We start from the raw sequence: 17,930 nt of genomic DNA on the forward strand, positions 1-17,930 counted from the left end.
GGATCCCCAGTATGGGGCGGGCAGGAGGCTGCCTATCAATGATTCTCTCTCATCATTCATATTTCTATCTCTCTCTCCCTTTCTGAAATCAATACAAACATATATTTTTTAAAAAAAACAACAACAGTGCTGTAACCATTAAATAGCTTGAAACATAATTTAAAAGCTTAATCCAAAGAAAATTCTAAACCAAGAGTTTCATTCACAAATTCTACCAAAATTTTAGGAAGAAATAATAATGCCAATGTTACATAAACCCCTCCAGAGATTAGAAAAAGGCATCACTACAACTGACTTTGAGGGGAGTATAACTTTGATAACAAAACATAATAAGGGCCGAAACCGGTTTGGCTCAGTGGATAGAGCGTTGGCCTGCGGACTCAAGGGTCCCAGGTTCAATTCCGGTCAAGGGCATGTAGCTTGGTTGCGGGCACATCCCCAGTAGGAGGTGTGCAGGAGGCAGCTGATCGATGTTTCTCTCTCATCGATGTTTCTAACTCTCTATCCCTCTCTCTTCCTCTCTGTAAAAAATCAATAAAATATATTTAAAAAAACAAAACATAATAAGGACAAAGAAAAACTATCAGCCAATCCCAGTTATGAAAAAATCCTAAATAAAACATAACCAAATCAAATCCAGCAATTTATAAAAAATAATAATACATTAATACACCTGAAAATCAACTAAAGTTTATAACAGAAAAAAGAACATATAAATCAGATAATCAGCTCAAAAAATGGAGGGAAAATAATAAATTCAACATCCATTTATTATTGTAAATGGTATATTCTTAACTAAGAATAGGTGTGAGCCTATTTAATCTGATAAAAGGTAACACCAAAGTCCATATTAAATGTCATACTTAAAACTTTGAGGTAATACTTAACGGTGAAACTTTAGGGTCAGAACAAGACAAAAGATGCCTGCAATCATCATTTCCACCCAACAATTTACTAGAGCCAGCTGAGCAAAGCAAGGGGGACTGGGAAGGAGAAAGCTATAAAGATTAGGAAGAAAAACTCACTATTTACAAACGATATTCTTAAAAGCCATCATAAATAAATCATTAGAATTAATAAGTTACAACTTCTTAAAAATCAATATTCTTCCAAGGAATTTCCTCTAAATATCAGTATTTTAGAACTGTTTAAACTGATCCATAAACTCTCTGTAATTTTATGTATTTACTTCATCTTATAATTTTATAGGCTTAGCTCATAACTACTGAGGCTTTTTCAACTGAAATTCTTAATTAGAACCACAACACAAAACATGATTTACCCAACTATTTTCTCAGTTCTCCCAGAAAAAGTTCACAGATAAAAGCCCTTAAGATGGAGGACCCTCCTCTCTCTCTCTCTGTCTCTCTGTCTCTCTGTCTCTCTCTCTCTCTCTCCCCCCTCCCTCCCTCAAATCAATTTAAAAAAATTTTTTAATTTATCATTACCAAAGAAAGTAGAAGGAATTAAGAACAGAAATTATCATGACTAAAATTATCATGACTTTGCCACATGGAATAAAAGTTTTAGATCTTCTGTTAATCATTTATATCTTCTAGAAGATACAAAATTATTTTCAAAAAAGTCTCTAGTGTTGGGTTAACTAGTTATCCATATAGGAAAAAAATGAATCTGAACCCCTAACTCATATCACATATAAAAGTTAATTTCAGATAGATTATAAATCTAAGTGTGAAAGATACAAAAAAATAAAACTTCTAAAAGAAAATGGGAAAGGATCTTCATGACCTTGAGGTGTGGGAAAATATCTTAAAACAAAAACACAAAAGAGGAAAAGATTAACTGGATTTCATTAGAAGCGATAACATACTTATCTGAAGATGCCAGTAAAAGAATGAAAGAGCATAGCACAGAAAGAGCAGAAATTTGCAATGCATATATTTGACAAAGGACTCATAATCAGAGTGCATAAAGAACTCAAAAACTAGTCAAAAATACCAAAATACCAAAGCACTTCTAAAGAGGCAATCTAAAAAACCAATGAACATACAAAAGGCACTTCAACTCATAAGCCATCAGGCAAACGTAAATTAAAACCAAAATTCAAGACTACTGCACCTATACTAAAATAGCCAAAATTTTAAAAACTGATAATATCAAGTATTGGTGAAGATGTGGAACAACTAGAACTCTCACACAGGGCTGGCAGAATGTACTTGCTACAACCACATTGGAACTATCTCTGAAGCATCTGGTAGTACTAAGATCCCCATACCCTGTCATCTAAGAATTCCATTCCAAGACATAAATCCCAAAGAACTGTGTACATAATGTGCACAAAAACACATGCACATGAAAATTCACAGCAGCATTATTATTTTATTAACAGACAAAATATACAAGAAAAAAATTAAATATCCATCAACAATATAGAATGCATAAAATAGATAAATTGCAGCATATTTACATAATGGGATACTAAATGGCAATGGAAATAACTACTGCTATAGTCAATATAGATGAAGCTCAAAGCATAAGTAAATAACACCAGACCCAAAAGTATATATATTACTATTAGCCTGGTGCACGAAATTCGTGCACAGGGGTGTCCCTCAGCCCGGTCTGCACCCTCTTCAATCTGGGACCCTGCAGGGGATATCTGACTGCCGGCAGTCGGATATCCCTCTCGCAATCGAGGACTTCTGGCTCCTAACTGCTTACCTGCCTGCCTGCCTGATCACCCCTAACCACTCTGCCTGCCAGCCTGATTGCCCCCAACTGCCCTCCCTGCTGGCCTGATCACCCCCAGCTGACCCCCTGCCGGTCTGATCAGCCCCAACTGTCCCCCACTCCCGCCGGCCTGATCGCCCTAACCTCCTCTGCCTCAGCCCCACCACCATGGCTTTGTCCGGAAGGTCTCCTGGTTTAATTAGCATATTACCCTTTTATTAGTATAGATACTAGAGGCCCGGTGCAGGAATTCGTGCACAGGTGGGGTCCGGCTGGCGGAGGGGAGGGGCCGCAGGCAGTTGGCTGGCTGGCCCCACCTGATTGGGGTGTTGGGGGCCGATCAGGGTTGGGCTGGTGGTGGGTGGGAGCGATCGGGGCCCAGATCAAGCTGGTTGGCTGCCACAGTGTGTGTTATAGCCACCGGTCATCTGGTCATTCTGGTTGTTCCGTCGTTCCGGTCGCTGGGCTTTTATATATATAGATATGTGGTATAATTCCATTTAGATAAAGGTCAATACCTGCAAAACTAAACTACAGTAATAGAAATCAAAATAGTAGTTACTTTGAAACTGGAAGGGGGAATAAGGAAGGATTCTGAGGGTCCTGATAATGTTTGTTTATTGATACAGGGGTAGTTATATGGGTATGAGGTGTCCACTTTATAGAAACTCATCAATTTCCACACTAAGAATTTGATGATTGCTGTGATAGTTAATTTTATGGGGGTAAGGGCTGCCCACATAGCTGGTAAAACATTATTTCTGTATCTATGAAGGTCCTTACAGAGGGATTAGCATTTGAATTGGGAGACTGAAAAAAGATGCTTTCACCAACGAAAGTGGGTATCATAAAATCGATTAAGGATCTAAATAGACCAAAAAGGCAAAGGAAAGGTGAATTTTCTTTCTCCTTGAGCTGGGATATAATCTATGTCCTTCTGCCCTTGGACATCAGCGCTCCTGGACCTGGGGCATTCAGACTCAAACTGGGACTTCTCCACTGGTTCCCCTAGTTCTCAGGCCTTTAGGGGTGGGACTAGGATTATACCAGCAACATTCCTAGGCCTCCAATTTGCAGATGGCAGGTCATGGGACTTCTCAGCCTCCACAAGCATGTGAGCCCATCACTCATAAAAAATCTCTTCTTACATATCAATATTTATCCTATTAGTTCTGTTTATTTGAGAACCCCAATTAAAGCTGTATATATCTCTGCATTAAGTTATATTTAAATTTTAAATTTTATCCAAATATAAGCTTTTCCTTTGGGGTAATGAAAATGTTTGGAACTAGAAAGAAGCAGTACTTGCACAACATTACAAAAGTGCTAACCACCACTAAATTGTACACTTTAAAAGTGGTTCTATGTTACATGAATCACCTCAATTTTTAAAAAGTTACCCCAATATGCAACCTCAGCAAAACAAGTATATACTGATTAGTAGATATTCAGGACTACAAATATTAAGAGTTGCAATGCTAAACTTACCAACTACTGTGTCACCATCTAACAAATTGTCATCCTCAGAAGTCTGAAAGTCCATAATGACACCTGCTCCATCTAAAAGTTCCTCATCGCTACTTGCGCTTGTTATACTGTTGTAGCTGTTTCTATAGTAGCCTCTATGGAACAGCTGCTCAGACTCCATTGAGCTGTTTGGTTATCTGAAAAAAAGGGGGAAAATTGTTTAAAAATTTTCCCAACATATAATAAAAACCATCTAGTTTAACATGACAAAGGAAATTTCTGATCTCTGTATTGAAAAAAATACTAAGTTCATTCACTCTAACAATTGCTAAACATCTGTCATGTGAAGTCTTTTAGGATGATTTAATAATTCTATTCTCATTATGCAGCTGTAAAAAAGAATGAAGAATATCTTCAGTTAGTGGTATAAACAATCTCCAAAGTCAATTGTTAAGTTAAAGAACAAAGTACAGAGAAGTGTTTACAGTATACTACAATACATGTGGGGGTGGGGTGAATACAGTATATAATTGCTTGTGCATGTACAGACTATCTCTGGAGGGATTTCCAAAATATTTGGCCACAGGTCAAAGGAAAAAGATGGCTGAAGTACCAGGTTTAAAAGTGAGACTGTCCCTTCTGTATATTTTAGCAGGGACAAATGCTAACTTTAAATATTAATTTCATTCTCTTTTCATCGTTTTAAAATTTAAATCTTCAGAGCCCGTAGTTAAATATCAGCCATGGAAGCTATGATAACATGTAACAATTTTCATTTTTTCAAAGCAGATCATACCAAACAAGCATACATTTTCATTGTTCTTACTCTCTATACTTTAAAAATAGTATTACTCCTGGCTTAAATTTTTAAATACATCTACCTACTTGCTCAACATCAAATTGGTAGACATTAGCAACAGACTTGGAAGGTTCATGTGTGGGACTTGCAAGGTAGCCATAAAAATGTTACTGTCGCAACTACCTAGGGTTTATTAATATTAATAGTAGGAAGAGAGCAAAGGGGAGGCCAGACATTATAAACATGGTCATCTGGTCATCATTATAACTATAGCTTCATACTCCCCAGGGAACCACGGGTCCATTCCCTACAGATCACTGGGAGAAGGGATCTAACAAGGGGGAGATGGACGCATGCGCAGTGAAGTACAGGTGATGTAGGGGAGGTGGCTTGCCTGTCAGTCTAGCCTGGGAAACAATGGATGGCAAGGAGGGTGGAGCCAATGCAAGCCTGCAAAATCTAAGAAGGTTTAAAATACTCAGATAGCCCTGGCCTTGTGACTCAGTAGGTTGCATGTCATCCTGTGCACCAAAAGGTTGCTGGTTCTATTCCCGGTCAGGGCACATGCGCAGGTTGAGGGCTGGATCGCCAGGACCGGATGTGCATGGGGCAGCAGATTGATGTTTTGCTCTCACACCGATGTTCCTCTAAATTCTCTCCCTAAATATCAATTTTTAAAAAAAAATCCCCAAAGAGTCCCCTCTCCCTTGCTTGTCTCCTTTTCTCTCTTGCTCTGTGACCAGCAATCAATCACCCTGAGTGCTTATCTATTCCCTCAACCAGCTGCATTGTCCATGGCCATGCAGACCCCACACACAATGGACTGACTGCAGCAGGAACACAAGCTAAGCTAGCCAAATGCTGGACTGAACTGGACTTTAATATGGAGCAGAAATTCTTGGCAGTGGCCTTAATCCTGGCTCGCTGAAGACGTGATTTGATGTTTTCCATGGCAGGACAGAAGGAGACAGGACCTTGGAGCAGAACCCCCTTAATTTTACATCATCAATAAAACTTTCCACAAAACCCCATCCTCCTGTGGGGTACTCAGGAAATTATTTTCCCCTTGGCACCCCAAGAGCTCCACTTCCACCAATAACAAAACCAGTAAGCCTTGTAAAATAAGACTTACTACATAGCCTAAGTACATACAGAAAATAAACGATGAATGGAACCATACTCCAATTCTAGTGCTAAATTCTAGTACTGAAGACCTGAAGTGTTTTCAGACAATCTCTTGTCCTCAATAAATTCTCCTTCCTCACATGGAAATTAACCTCAAAGAGCTATAATAAGTAAAAAATATTTGCAAAGCTTTTATACATTTTTTAGAAAAATATCACTTTTTAAAACAGATTTATTGCATACATTTCCTAATTTAGAAAAGGTAAAGTTTGAGAGCTCCCTGAGAACATATCTTTATTCTCAGCATATGGTAGTGACTGGTACATAATAGATGGATAATAAATGTCAAATTGTTTATCCAAGCAATAAAGTAAAAAATATACATGTATTGATTTTTCAATAGACAAATATTCTCTATAACAGCATTAATCTGGTCTAGGGAGAACAACTAAAAACTAGCACATAAATTACAAAGAAAATTTTGAATATGTAATGCTTTACAACTTTATTGCTGTTTTATGGTTACCTCTACCAAAGATGGCCTATTATTACACACTGAATTTGTTCCAACATACTAATTAAAGCAAGAGTTTTTATATTTAAGGTAAATGTTAAAGTAGAATAGTATAAAATAGCTATTCATACTAAGAATTTTGCAGTGTCTATAGAGGCAATCAGATTAAATATTGTGACTCTTGAGTAAATAACCAAAGGCTTTGAAAAAAAATCATTAACAGTTCAAGAATCATTTTAATTCTGATGTATCAAAGCATTTAAACTAAGATTTTGCAAAGAACACAGACATTCTATTCTTCACTTCTTTATGTGATAATCACATTAAAAGGGCTTAATACATATACATTCACCAAATAAAAATTAGTTATAGGTTTTCTGTATACTGTGACCTCAATCAGCAAGTTACAACGTGTCTCCTCCATTTTATCCCTAAAAGTCCCTCAAGAACCATAAGTGTTAACTGGCAATTTCACTCTTTCAAAATGCTTAAAAAACTTAATTGCACTAACACCTCTGAGGTATCTAGAACGCCACACCGTTCTTTATAACAAGAGTAACCAACTCTGTCCCAGAAGTTTATTAAACTTAGGCCTATATGGGCTATTATTTCCATAAATTTGATAACTTAACAAACAAAACTAACCTAATTAGATCAGATTCACCCAGTGTAATCTCTCTATTTAAGGTCAGATGACTTGGGACTTACATCTGCAAGATCACTTCAAAGCAGCACTTCATGTTTGATTGAATAACTGGGAAGAGACATCTGTATTCCAGGGGATGCAGATGTTGGGGGTCATCTTGGAATTCTGCCTTCCACAATATCCCCCCTCCAAAAAAAAAAAAAAAATCTACCCCAGAAACCTATAGAGCTGTATACACTGTCTGTTCAGTAGCCACTAGCCTTGAAACATGGCTAGTCCAAATTGAGATGTGCTTTAAGGTAAAACATCTATTGGATTTCTAAGACTTAATAAGAAAAAAAATCAAATATTTCATTAATAATTTTATATTGATTTCATGTTGAAATAGTATTTTAGACATACTGGGTTAAAAAGATATATTGTTAAAATTAACCTCATCATTTCCTTTTTACCTTATAATGTGGCTCCTACGAAATTTAAAATTACATATGTGGCTTGCAGTTACAGCACAAATATTTTTATAGAACATCACTGCTATAAAGTATTCAAAATTCTATGATAGCACAACGTGTTGGGGAGCACAAAAGACTTGGTTGGAAAGTTGTAAGGAGGACATTCTGATAAAAGGGAAGTGTGTGGAAGGCCGCCTTCCCTATTTATCGGAATTCTGACTTAGGGGAGACTTAGAGAAGTATCGAAGGCTGTGCCCAATTATTCCTTTCCAAACAATTCTGTGCTTGTGCAGACCCCCAGGTGTTTACTGGAATCCTTATGCTTAATCCCTGGATGCCCTTGCCTAAAGAACAATGTAAACACATGTATCCTCCCAAGATTACTCACCCTATTGATTGTATCTAAATATAAAAATTCCAATAAAGGGCTAAGGAGGCAGGCAATCTAGGCTGTCCTGGCTACTAAAGCCAGGTGCCCCTTAGCCTTCTCTTTCACAGTCAAATTGTGTCTGAGTAATCTGTTCATCCATCATTCAGGGGGCGTTGGTCAGTCCCAGCAATAAAGAAAATATAAAGAAGCAATATGGACACCAGTGTTAAATCTTTTTAGATTCTAAACTTAATTCCCAGGCTTGCCCACAAACGAATATTTAAATCATAATACAGCAACTGAAATTCTGCATATTAAAAAAATATGCAAACAATGCTAGTCATCTTTCCTTTTTAATTGTCAGAAATATATTCAAAACATTATAATAGACTAGAGCAGTGGTTCTCAACCTTCCTAATGCCGCGACCCTTTAATACAGTTCCTCATGTTGTGGTGACCCCCAACCATAAAATTATTTTCGTTGCTACTTCATAACTGTAATTTTGCTACTGTTATGAATCGTAATGTAAATATCTGATATGCGGGATGTCTTAGGTGACCCCTGTGAAAGGGTCGTTTGACCCCCAAAGGGGTCGCGACCCACAGGTTGAGAACCGCTGGACTAAAGGCCCCATGTATGAAATTCGTGCAAGGGTAGGCCATCCTTCCCCTGGCTGCCAGCACCGGCTTCCCTCCGGCTGCCGGTGGGCACCCAGGACCCGGGCTTCCCTCACAGCCTGGCTTCGTCCAGAAGGTCATCCAGAGAGATGTCCGGTCTAATTAGCATATTACGCTTTTATTATTATAGATAATAGCTTGAAAATATATTTTTGCAGAGTAATGAAGATTAAAGCAATAACCAATGAAAATCTTCAGGGATAAAAAGCCTGGTTTACTGCAGTAAGTTCCTAAATGATCTATGTAAAATCACTTTTACCTCTTCTAACCTATCTCTACATGGCAGCCAGCATAGTCTTTTCTAAAAGCAAGTCTGACCAGTAATCTCTCCCAACTCCATGAATTAGATTAGTCTTAATCATTTCTCACCACCCTTAGCAGACAAACTCAAACATAGCGGACAATGCCCTGTACAGTCTGGCCTCTGCCTAGTTCTCCAGCTTCATTTTTTGTTGGTGTACTTCTTGCTCTTGACTCACTAATCTTCTTCCTCTCAGTCCTAGCAGGCTCTTTCCTGTCTTCTGCTTCAGTGCCTTTATTGCTCCCTTTGCTGGGAACATACACTTCTCCTTAAGTCTTGAAATTGGATAGATTGATTTCCCATACTTGATTCTTATTTTTCAAAACTGTATTAGCTATTCAGTTTCCTTTACCTTTCCATATAAATTTTAGAATAACCCTGTCTATAGTTACAAAATCTCTCTGGGTCAATTAATATTTATAGTATGAATGAATAACAAATGTATAACAAATGAATGGCACATCTCTACTTAGATGTTATATAAGAACTCAAATTCAGCAAGACCAAAGCTGTAGACATATTTGCCCCCAATTTGCCAGTCCTCCTACTCTCCCTATATGAGTTTACAGGATCACCATGTATCTAGTAGCCAAAGTTAGTTTTCAGAGTTGTTTTGTTGTATTTTTTTATGAGTAGTTTGTTGATTTTTAGAGAGAAAGAGAGGAAGGGAGAAGAGAGAAACATCAATCTACGAGCACATCAACTGGCTGCCTCCTGCACGCTCCCTACCGGGCATCGAACCTGCAACCCAGGCATGTGCCCTGACCAGGAATCAAACCAGCAACCTTTTGGTGCACAGGATGATGCCCAAACAACGGAGCCACACTGGCCAGGGCACAAAGTCATTTATTAATTCATTCAGTAACCATTTACTCAGCAGCTAGCATATACCAAGCACAAAGCTGTGCAGGGTAATAAATATGGTCCCTATTCTCAAGGCACTGAAGTTCACCTTCATACAAATAACTACAGTATGATATGATAAGTACCACAGGAGAGGTATATACAAAGTATTTAACGCTAAAAAGGAATCAGCATGCTGCCTGGGAAAATCTGTGAACATTTAGTAACAGAGGGAAAGTTTCAGCTGAGCATTGAATGATTAAGATGAGTTAACTAGGGTAAGTATGTAAGATTAAAAGTCAATACAGGCACACAAAAAATGTGCAAAAACTCAGCAGCATCGTAACAAAATCTTCTTGGGTAGCTTATAGAAGAGAAGAGGGAGGGAACTAAAGAGTAGCTGAAGAGGTAAACACAGGCCAAATCAAAAAGGAAGGGTTGCATTGACGGGTTTGGCTCAGTGGATAGAGCGTCGGCCTGCGGACTGAAGGGTCCCGGGTTCAATTCCGGTCAAGGGCATGTAGCTTGGTTGCGGGCACATCCCCAGTAGGAGGTGTGCAGGAGGCAGCTGATCGATGTTTCTCTCTCATCGATGTTTCTAACTCTCTATCCCTCTCCCTTCCTCTCTGTAAAAAAATCTATAAAATATATTTTTTTTAAAAAGGAAGGGTTGCCCTAGCACAGTGGTCGGCAAACTACTATTAGTCAACAGAGCCAAATATCAACAGTACAATGATTGAAATTTCTTTTGAGAGCCAAATTTTTTAAACTTAAACTATATAGGTACGTACATTGTTATTAACTTAATTAAGGTACTCCTAAGCAGGCCTTTGCTAAAAACTCAAGGGGCCAAAGAACCGCATGTGGCTTGCGAGCCGCAGTTTGCCGACCACTGCCCTAGCATTAGCCCTGGGACTGACGGGTCATGAGTTCAGTTCAAGTCAAGGGCATGTACCTCGGTTGCAGGCTTAATTTCCAGCTGCCATTCAGGATGCCTGCAGGAGGCAACCAATCAATGTGCCTCTCTCCCATCGATGTTTCTCTCTGTCTCTCCCCCTCCCTTTAACTCTCTCTAAAAATCAATGGAAAACATATCCTCGGGTGAGGATTAACAAACAAAAAAAAGGGGGGGGGGAGGCTCATGTTATGCTAAGGAACTTACTCATTTATACACATGGTAAACCACTAAGAGTTTTAAAAAAAGAAACCACATGATCAGATATAAATTTTAGCAGACCAAATTCTAGCAGCAGTGTGGAAGACAGATCAGAAGGGCAAGAGACTGAAGGACTAAAGATAAGGAGAAAAGTTAGGTGACCCTTATTCTAGTACACCATTGAACAATCCTTCCTCCTATATAATAAAAGGTTAATATGCAAATTATCCCCTAGGGAGTTCGACCGACCGGGAGTTCGACCACTCGCTATGACGTGCGCTGACCACCAGGGGGCGGCGCAGAATGAAGGAAGGCCCCAGCTGGCAGCGGCAGCTGGGGGAAGGAAGGCCCTGATCGGCCCTGATCACCGGCCAGGCCTAGGGACCCTACCTGTGCACGAATTTCATGCACTGGCCTCTAGTTCTAAATACAAGATAGTGAGGGCATCCTATATAATCCTATATAGTAAAAGGCTAATATGCGAATCGATCAAATGGCAGAACAACTGGTCACTATGATGCACACTGACCACCAGGGGGCAGACGATCAACACAGGAGTTGCCCCCTGGTGGTCAGTGTGTTCCCACAGGGGGAGTGCTGCTCAGCCAGAAGCCAGGCTCATGGCTGGGGAGCACAGCGGCGGTGGCGGGACCTCTCTCGCCTCTGCAGCAGCGCTAAGGACCCCGAGGGGTCCTGGGCTGCAAGAGGGTGCAGGCTAGGCTGAGGGACCTCCCTCCTCAGTGCACAAATGTCGTGCACCGGGCCTCCAGTACTGAAATAAGACATACCAATATGGAGGAGTAGAACGCATTTTGAGAAATATTTAAGAGGATGTGTTAACTAAAATGTGGGAATGGTGAAGAAGAAATCTAAGATACCTGCTAAGTTTCTGACGTGACTAATTAATTCAAAATTCCTGAAAGAAACAAATGTTTTACTCCTACAGCCTACAGGCCTCAAGACCAGAATGTTCTTTCCAACTGTAGAATTATACAACCTATTCAAGGTCAGACTACAATGAAGGGAATGTAATCTAAGTCCCCAAACTGCAAACACAAAGCAGTACACCACCAGAATGGGGTTTGGGGATAAAGCACAGAAATAGAAAGACCTTGGAAATGGGGGGCTAAGTGACTAACAGCCTGAAGTGGTACACTAATTTTTCATAGCTTCCAACAAAATTTTGCCTCACTCATAAAGACGACCGATCAGGACTGAGGACCACGACTAAATGTCAAAGGTATGTCAGTCAGCTATCTGGCTGGTTAGAAAGCTGGCAAAAAAAGTATGCACAATCTGAGTGAAAGAAATTATAATCCATACCACCCTCCCACCCCCAAAATGACAATTCCAAATGTCTGCAACTAAAGCGATGGAGAAAAGTCTTAAGATCAATGATGGCAGGAAAGAGAAACTGACTATATATAAGAAGCATTCTCATGTAAGTATTTTAAGAAATGTATGTTCTAGGTACAGGTCAAATATTAAAATGTGACAATAAATTTAAACAATAATTTATTCATTCTCTGTTTATAGAATAGCTACTAATATACCAGAAATTGTACAAAATATAAACAATTTTTATTGATTAATGGCATATTGGTATAGGGTTTGTGGCTTTCAGTAACCTTCAGTATAAAATTACTTTATATACTGTCCTCAAAAGGGATGTAATATTTTCCATAAATTACTATATATCCACATAATAAAAGGCAATACCTGACAGATGTCACAGAAGAACTGTTATAAGAGCTTAGATAAAAGACCACATTCCACTGTATCTGATGATGAGAAGCCTTCTTTGGAAGAAACACATGTGAGTTGGACCTTAAAAGGTAAGGAGGATTTTATGGGGCAGAGATGGGAGAAGATGAATCAAAATTATTGGCATGAGTCAAGCTATGGAGCCAAGAAGACAACAAATATATCTGCAGATGAGTATGTGCACAGAACACAAGTCCAGTAAAAGGTTTCATGGTCAAATAAGCATGGGTGATAAAGCATATCCCCATCTAGAATTATAACGGCTATCAGCATAAGTCAGGTTCTTGGGGGGAAAAAACTGTCGTAAAAATTAACTTTATAATCAAAATTTATGCAAAGTTTCTCAAGTTTATTTTACCCAGAAATGACCCCTCAATCCCATATAACATCATGAAACTAAGACTGGAACGTCACAGTAGCAAGAATTTATTCTGATACAAATTGTCAACCCATATAACATCTGACAAGAAACTGACTTCTCCCAAAAGTAATACTACTTGATGTTTTATCCTGTTAATTTTATTAGCTGGATGTGTAAATTGCTATGCCATATACATTTGTCTTCAAAAAAGTATGCAATGGATAATCTGCTAAGGGAAGTAACCTGTCAGCTCTGAAGAAAATGTCCTAGATTCATAAAAACTTTAGTCATTCAAAAGTTAAATGCTAGATGATTTTAAAAGGAAAAACACACACAAATATCAGGCTCAGACTATCACAACAAAGAAAGGTAAACAAAAATCCAACAAAAAGATGCTATAGAAAGCTTATACTTTGAAAACCAAGTAATTTTCATGATTTTACAAGACAAACTATCAACTACTTCCCCTAAGGTCAAGAAACATATTTAACTTTGTTCAAGTCAAAGTTGCAGATCAAATCTCTCCATATTTCAGCAATGCAAATAGGCAGTTTCCCCACAGGAGTTCATCCTCCATTTTGTACTTAACTAAGGAACATTTATCTTTAAGAATCAAAATGAATCATAGCTGCAATGTTCACATACTAGTGAACATGTCTTCATATACTAGTACAAAAATACCAAAACGGGGTTTATCATAGTAGGATGAGAGTTTCAAAGAAAAAAAAAAATACTTTCCAGAGTTTCTGTAATTTTACATTACTTTTATAATTGGAAAAAGCAATGGACCTATCATGCCATCCCTCTCATCCTATCATTTCTTGTAACATTTTAATTAGTCCTACCTGCATTGAGAGCAAGAGCTCTGAAATCATGCCAGGCTTCAGTGTCAGTTCTGACACTTACCGAGACCTGGGGAAAATTAATTAAATTCTCTATGCCTCCGTTTCCACATCTGTATAATGGGAACACTGGAAAGTACCTACCTCATGGAGTTGGTGTGAGAATTGAGATAATCTACAAAAACTACTTAGGAAAGATCCTGAATCAGAGAATTCACTCAATAAATATTAACACTTATTATGTCATACTGTATGTTTTAGATCACTGCTGATAAGTTTGACTAGAAACTTAGCTGGAAGTTCTTCAAAGTAGTCAGTGGCCAAAACCCACAGAATACTGCTTTGATATCTTACCCACTACAGAGATCAAACCTCGCTTCCTGAGCGGTCTGAAAATTATTACCAACATGTCACAACAGGAAATGGAAAGCCTACCACCAACATGACCTGGAAAAGAGCCAATTTACTAACATAAAATCATAACCTCAGCAAATTTGTTTCCTTGAACTATATATATGCAAAACCTGGTCAAATATTTACATTCCTAATGAGTAACATGATTGAAAACACATGCTACAACAACTTCCAAGTAACGATCTACGTACTAAACATTCATCTTCTTAAAATCATTTGACCCTTTTTTCAAACAAAGAATCAAAGTCTTTTGAGTTATTAGACACAGACATGTGGGGATCACATAAGGAATATAAATGTAGAATCACTATGTTGGACATCTGGAAAAAAATATGATATTGTATGTAAGCTATACCATAAAAAAAAAAAAGTCTTTGAAGAGTGTGGGAGGTAGAATGCGGGAGTGGAATGAAATTTGTCATATATTCTGCCAACCTTGGCTGTTTCTATTAACCAGAGGTTATAACAGCATACTCAATTTGAAAAAGTCTCTGCAGATCATACCTGTTTTTCTAGCCATTCTATGCAATCAGCAACTTTTACAACAAAAATCAACAATATATACATTAGCATTTTAACTCCTTTATGTACTCTTGAGCTACACAGTATTTTCTAGTTACTCACAAGGGCACATAAAACTGACATCAGTTAAATTACTTCCATAAAGACCTCATCAAGAAACAAACCTTCTACATTAACTTTTGGAGATGAAAAGAAAAGCCTTTCTGGGAAGATTCAACAATCAATGACACAAGCCACAATGATGGTGCAGTGACTGAATTGCATAGAAAGTTTATAGTTCGCAGAATTGAACTTTTGAATTACAAAGAAAAAAAATGATATTGCCACTGTTGATTCAATTCTAACAAATACGCATAGTGTGTATGTGTATTACCTTCTATGTGCTCCAGTTTTAAAATGCTATACAAATAAAGCACATGCAAAGTTAATTTGAGAGTCTCGGGAAGCTTCTGGTCCAAGTTTGAGCTCAAAACTCCAACGTTTTATATATACACACCAACTGTGTCTTGACAGACACCTAAACCTAAACCAAAAAGAAAAAAAATGAACCGATATTTACTTTAAATGCGGGCAAATTTAGCGAAAGTAAATCCCACTCTCTGAGCTCAAATGTCATCTTTTCCTCGGAAACTGCTTCCATTCTATTCAAAAACCCTTCGACGTTTCCTGGACAAAAACCGGTGAGATCTTAAAAAGAATGTTCGAGGGTATACATCTAATCAGGGTGGATTGAACATTATGTGGGTAAATGGATTCTAAGATACACCAAGATGACAGCCCTGGTACCAAAGTTGCCCCAAAGCCCGTGAACAGGGCAGCTCACCCATTTTCACGCACAGAATGCAACTCACCTCGCAGCTCAGAGGCATAGCAACGTCGGCGGCTGTTTCCTGCGCTGCCTCGGGATTCTGCATGTGTTTCCAACCCGAAACCTCGCTAGCCCGGGGAGCTCCGCCCGATGAAGCCGCACACCACCCGAACCACCGCAATGTAAGACACCTGGCGTTCTCTACGGACGAGGTTCCGGAAATTTTGCCCGGTGGGACTTTTTAATCTGGGTCCTCCTTCCAACACGGGAACAGCAGTAAGTTAAATCCGCCCGCTTTGGGCCCTAGGGTCAACCTGTTTCTCTACCCAGAATTAGAAATAAAGATCTCCAGCATCACTTCTCTCTTAAGAGACTAAAACTAAGCCCATGGGTCTAGCTCGGGAACGAAGGAGAGTGGCTTCCAAGCCACCACACCCTCCTTCCTCCACACGCGGCCCCGGACGAATTTTGACAACGAAAACGGGGCCGCAGGCTCCGAACCAGAGCGTCCCCGACCCACGGAAGGGGAAGACAAGCGGCAGGAATCCGGAGCGCCCGACAGGTGCGTCGGCGCGCGACGTCACCGCGTAGACGTGAACGGCCGTTCAGCGTCCGGCCGCCCCAACAGCCCCTCCTCCGGCCGCGGTCGCCGCCGCGTCGGCGCCTATTGGGCAAAGCGGGTGTGGTGGGCGGGGCGAGGAGGAGCGGGGCGCCGCGGGAAGGAGCGCGCGGGCGAGCTGGCGGGCGCCGCGGGGCCGCGCGGGGTGTGAAACCCGCCCGGCGCCTCGGTGCGCGTCACTCTGACTTTGCTGTGCGCCCTGCTGCTGACCTCGGGGAAGGATGGAGGCGGTCGCCGGAGAAGCCGCCTCCGAAGGCCGCAGACGGGCGCCTGCCCCGGCGTCCTCGCGAGGCTCCGCTTCCACGCCGGCGACGTGCCCCGGAGCTGCGCGTGGAACGCCGGCCCCAAAACTGAAAAGCAAAAGCCGCCGGGACCAGCGCTTAATTCTCACTGAGATCGGGAGGAATGTGGGCCTTTGGATTGAGAGCAGCGGCCCATGCTGCCTGTGCTTACAGGTCACAGGCAGGTGGTGCAATGGGGTCGCCTCGCCGGTTCTGTGCCTGACGTGCATGTAAAGAAAACCGCTAACCCGAATTTAGCCATTATGCATTTTCAGAAATAACGCTTGCAAATTACGTGTTTCGGAGAAAATAGAGAAGGATTATGTTTTCAGGTGTAAATTCAACTTGCATATGACAACTGAATGTGGTTTTGAAGGGTTTTCATCGTGGGTATGACGGGATCAGTCACCTAGATTCAAAAATTCTGCTATATTTGTGTCATCTATATTTGGGTGTATTTTTTACCCCCTGAAGCATGTGAAAGAAGGATGCAGACATTATGATACCTTAACCCTGTATACTTTTACATGCATCTACTAAGACTAACCATCTCTTCACAATCAGAATATCATTATCACCTGTAAAACTAAAGGGCCAGTTACCTGCTCCCAACACTCCTAAAATATAGTGGCTGGATAGGCATAAGGTAACAGTTGCAGGTATTCCAGTTCAAAAAGTGGTAGAAGGGAAGATGGAGTCACTGTTCTCAAATGCACAGTCACCTACCACAGGTGATGAAAGAGTGCCCCTTTCTTCGCCATTATAGGAGGTGGTTTGGGGGCGAGGGGGTGCTGTTTTGGATTTTTTGGTGGGGTGAGGGGTGAGAAAAGGAAATCTCCTTTGTGATACCCTCACCAAAGAGGGTTTTTATGCCTTAAGAGCCTTGTGCACTCGCTTTTTCAGCTCATCTGTTTCCACTCACTGATAAACTCGCAGATTCTAGTCACTCATTCACATTCACTTTCTGATTCAGGACCACCACCAACCCATGAATCAGGTTTTTCTCTGTCACTAGCCTTACATAAAATCACAGGGGTTTATGCAGTAGGTTTCTCTAACTCTGAATCTCAGGTTAGGCCACTTTAAACAAGTTGGCAAAAACACCAAAAGTTCTTGCTACTAATCCTGGAACAATGAGGTCTAGTCACCCAATGTGTACAGTAATTGGACTTCCAAGTGACCTTTCCAGGATCAAGATAATCAGCTTCTTGCAATTAAAATAAACTATACTCACTATAATAAATATTCTAAAAACTGTTAATCTAGTTTATTTGGAA

At 40.0% G+C, this 17,930-nt stretch overlaps 1 protein-coding gene across 3 annotated transcripts in view; it reads right to left on the reverse strand.

Moving 5' to 3' along the window:
* Window positions 1-16,322, reverse strand: part of CLCN3 (chloride voltage-gated channel 3) — a 73,309-nt gene extending 56,987 nt beyond the window's left edge. For 2 of the 3 annotated variants that reach the window (XM_079770126.1, XM_079770124.1), the window contains exons 1-2: window positions 15,797-16,321; window positions 4,180-4,355 (exon numbers count right to left, since the gene is read on the reverse strand). In XM_079770126.1, coding sequence (XP_079626252.1) covers window positions 4,180-4,339 — 160 coding nt within the window. In that variant the 5' untranslated portion in view covers window positions 4,340-4,355; window positions 15,797-16,321. Of the gene's footprint in view, window positions 1-4,179; window positions 4,356-15,796 lie in introns of all 3 variants that reach the window. The other variant, XM_079770127.1, reaches the window with a different exon arrangement.
* Window positions 16,323-17,930: the final 1,608 nt, after the last annotated feature.

The sequence above is a fragment of the Cnephaeus nilssonii genome, assembly GCF_951640355.1.
Source record: "Cnephaeus nilssonii genome assembly, chromosome: 5".
Lineage (NCBI taxonomy): Eukaryota > Metazoa > Chordata > Mammalia > Chiroptera > Vespertilionidae > Cnephaeus > Cnephaeus nilssonii.